Source organism: Nannochloropsis gaditana (assembly GCF_000240725.1).
Source record: "Nannochloropsis gaditana CCMP526 unplaced genomic scaffold scaffold1403, whole genome shotgun sequence".
NCBI classification, from domain to species: domain Eukaryota; class Eustigmatophyceae; order Eustigmatales; family Monodopsidaceae; genus Microchloropsis; species Microchloropsis gaditana.
The window spans coordinates 1-2408 of record NW_005802550.1 but is presented as its reverse complement, the minus strand read 5'-3'; the positions used below and the strand labels follow the sequence as shown (position 1 = coordinate 2408).

General features: G+C 58.8%; 2 protein-coding genes across 2 annotated transcripts; one reads left to right on the top strand and one right to left on the bottom strand.

The window, feature by feature from the left end:
- Positions 1–8: 8 nt before the first annotated feature.
- NGA_0689800 (tether containing ubx domain for glut4) lies at positions 9–497 on the bottom strand (the record flags this gene model as incomplete). The annotated part of the gene is made up of 2 exons (XM_005852328.1): positions 412–497; positions 9–293 (listed from the first exon to the last, which is right to left on the bottom strand). Coding segments are annotated over exons 1-2 (366 nt in total), but the record flags the coding sequence as incomplete, so codon positions are not given.
- Positions 498–966: 469 nt separating this feature from the next.
- NGA_0689900 (aminotransferase class-iii) lies at positions 967–2408 on the top strand (the record flags this gene model as incomplete). The annotated part of the gene is made up of 3 exons (XM_005852329.2): positions 967–1001; positions 1111–1239; positions 1474–2408. Coding segments are annotated over exons 1-3 (1094 nt in total), but the record flags the coding sequence as incomplete, so codon positions are not given.

The window sequence follows — 2408 nt, the reverse complement described above, 5'->3', positions numbered from 1 at the left end:
GGCGAAGAGGAGCATTGGACCAGGATGTCGGCCAAGGAGGTCTCTGGATCAAAGCTCCCTGTGAGACGCCGCCCTCCCTCAAGTTGAAGGCCTACGCGGACCTTGTGCCCCACGCCTCTGCTGCCTCCAGGTCCAGGCAGGGAGGACGAGGTCGTCTCACTCAATTCAAGCGCGGCGTTGTTCGGAATCCCCGTGAACCGAAAAGGTTGGGAGAGATCGATGGGACCTTTTTTGTAGAGTAGAATGTAGCCCGTCCATGCTGCCTCACCAATGCCGTGCTCTCGACAGGCGTGCTGTCGATTTAAGGAGGTGCATCATGGCATTAGGGAGCGGGTGGAGCCACGTTGGAGACAGGAAGCTGAGAGACAAAATGGAAAAAGGTGAGACGACGTGCAAGCCGCTTGGACATACCTCGAGCGCAGTCTGCATGGTGCTGTTGGGCGAGCATTTTATTTGCTTTTTGCGGCCATTGAAAAGCACGTTCAGGGCCATGCCGCTGCTCTCCGTTGAACGGGATGCTCTCTTCACAGGCGGGCCGGGCAACTCACCCTGTGACACCTTTTAGGCGCCAACGATAGTGGAGCAGTGTGCATACATGTGAGTCATTGAAAGGCTTACCAAGATCACCACAAGTCGTGCCAGAGCCGTGGCGGGATTCATATCAGGGAAAAGAGAGGGAGGGGAAAGGAGGCGGTCAGCCCAATCTCCCCCCTGAAGTCCCTCCCTACTAACGGCAATGGACGAATCAATTCAGCCTTATCGAATGCACACCAAGACTCCAGCGACGGCATCCGTGCTAAACCCAAGACACCAGCATGGCATTTTTCCAAGGCCCCCAAGGTCCTGTGGTATTCCCCTACGTTTTCTCGCCAAGACCGTCCAGCGACGAGCGCACGTTGCTCTCCTGGCCTCCCTCTCGCCTCCGCTAACACCCGTCATATTGCCCATTTACACAGGGGAAGGGTAAAAACATGTCAGCTGAGGATGAGGAGCGGCGGAAGGTGCGTTGTTGGCATGTGTTGTAGCCGATTGATGGGCATGCCTTCTTGCAACAGAGATTCTAGCAGTCCTAGTAATATCACCCTTGCCTCCTGCCCCCTATTCTTCCAGGGCCTGAAGCCAGTGGTGGATATAGCCACCGCCGTACATATCGCACACCAGATCTGGGGACTACGTGTGGCAGACGATGACGACCCACCGCGCCCGCTTGAGTCCTACGACGACTGTAATTTTTACATGGTATGTCTATAGTCTCGTCTCCTCCCTCCCATTCTTGATCTTTCGTTCATCCTGTAAAAACTGCCTGCTCCATTCCCTTTCTCAATCCATCCATTGCATAGCTTGGTGCCCGATGAAGCATTTTAAAACTTATAGCCAACGATTTGCATTCCGTCACCCAGGATATCTCATCATCCTGCCGCTCACTGATCCCCTTTGCCACCCACCCAATCCACACAATGCCCGTGCCCCTAGCCCGGTATTTTGCCAACCTCGCTTGAGCCATCTCAACAACGCCAAAAATACCTGCTTAAAATCCAAAACGGCGTGGAAAGTCGCACACCTGAGGTCCTGGCATTCCAGCACGCCACCATGGCGCGTTTGACCGCCGCTGGCCTTTCCTGCCCCCGTCCTGTCCCCCTTCCTCCTTCGGTCCCTCCCCCACGCCCTTCATCCACACCTGCCAGCACAGAGAAAGCCATGGCCCCCGCCTCCTCCCACACGGTCTTCCACACCCTCCCCGTCCGGGCAGGACCCGCCACTCCCCTGGCCGTTCGTCTCTTCCATTGGGTGGAGGGTACCCCCCTCGTCGACGTCCCCTTCCCGCCCCTCCCTCCTCCTTCCTCCCCCCCTCCGGCCTCCCTCCCTCCCTCCCTCCCACCCCAGGCCGCTGCCCTGCTTGCAGCAGGGCGGTACCTCAGTCGTATCGAGCAAGCGCTCACGGGGTTCGACCATCCGGGTAGTCATCGTCGACACATGTGGGACGTGCGTCATTTCGCCTCCTTAAGACCCTGGACCAGGTACCTCCCGGAAGAAGGCGGGAAACGCGCCTTGGTCGTCTCGGTCCTTGAAGCCTTCGTGCGGGAGGTGGTCCCCGTGGCGGAGGGCGGGGGGGAGGGCCTTCGGATGGACTCAAGCCAAGCAGGGGAGGAAAGGGCCGTGGCTGGTTTTCGGGAGGGTGTGATCATGGGGGACTGGAACGACGCCAACATCATCGTGGCTCCAAGAGCCCCCTCCCAGGTGCGTGGATTGATCGACCTGGGCGACGCTCTCTGGAGCTGGCAAGTCAACGAGGTGGCCATCGCCATGGCTTACGCCGCCGTCTCTGCCCTGGGAAAAGCTTACCCCGTCCAGGCAGCGGCCTTGCTTTTGAGGGGTTGGGCGGCGGGGAGCTCGACGTTGCCTCGGAG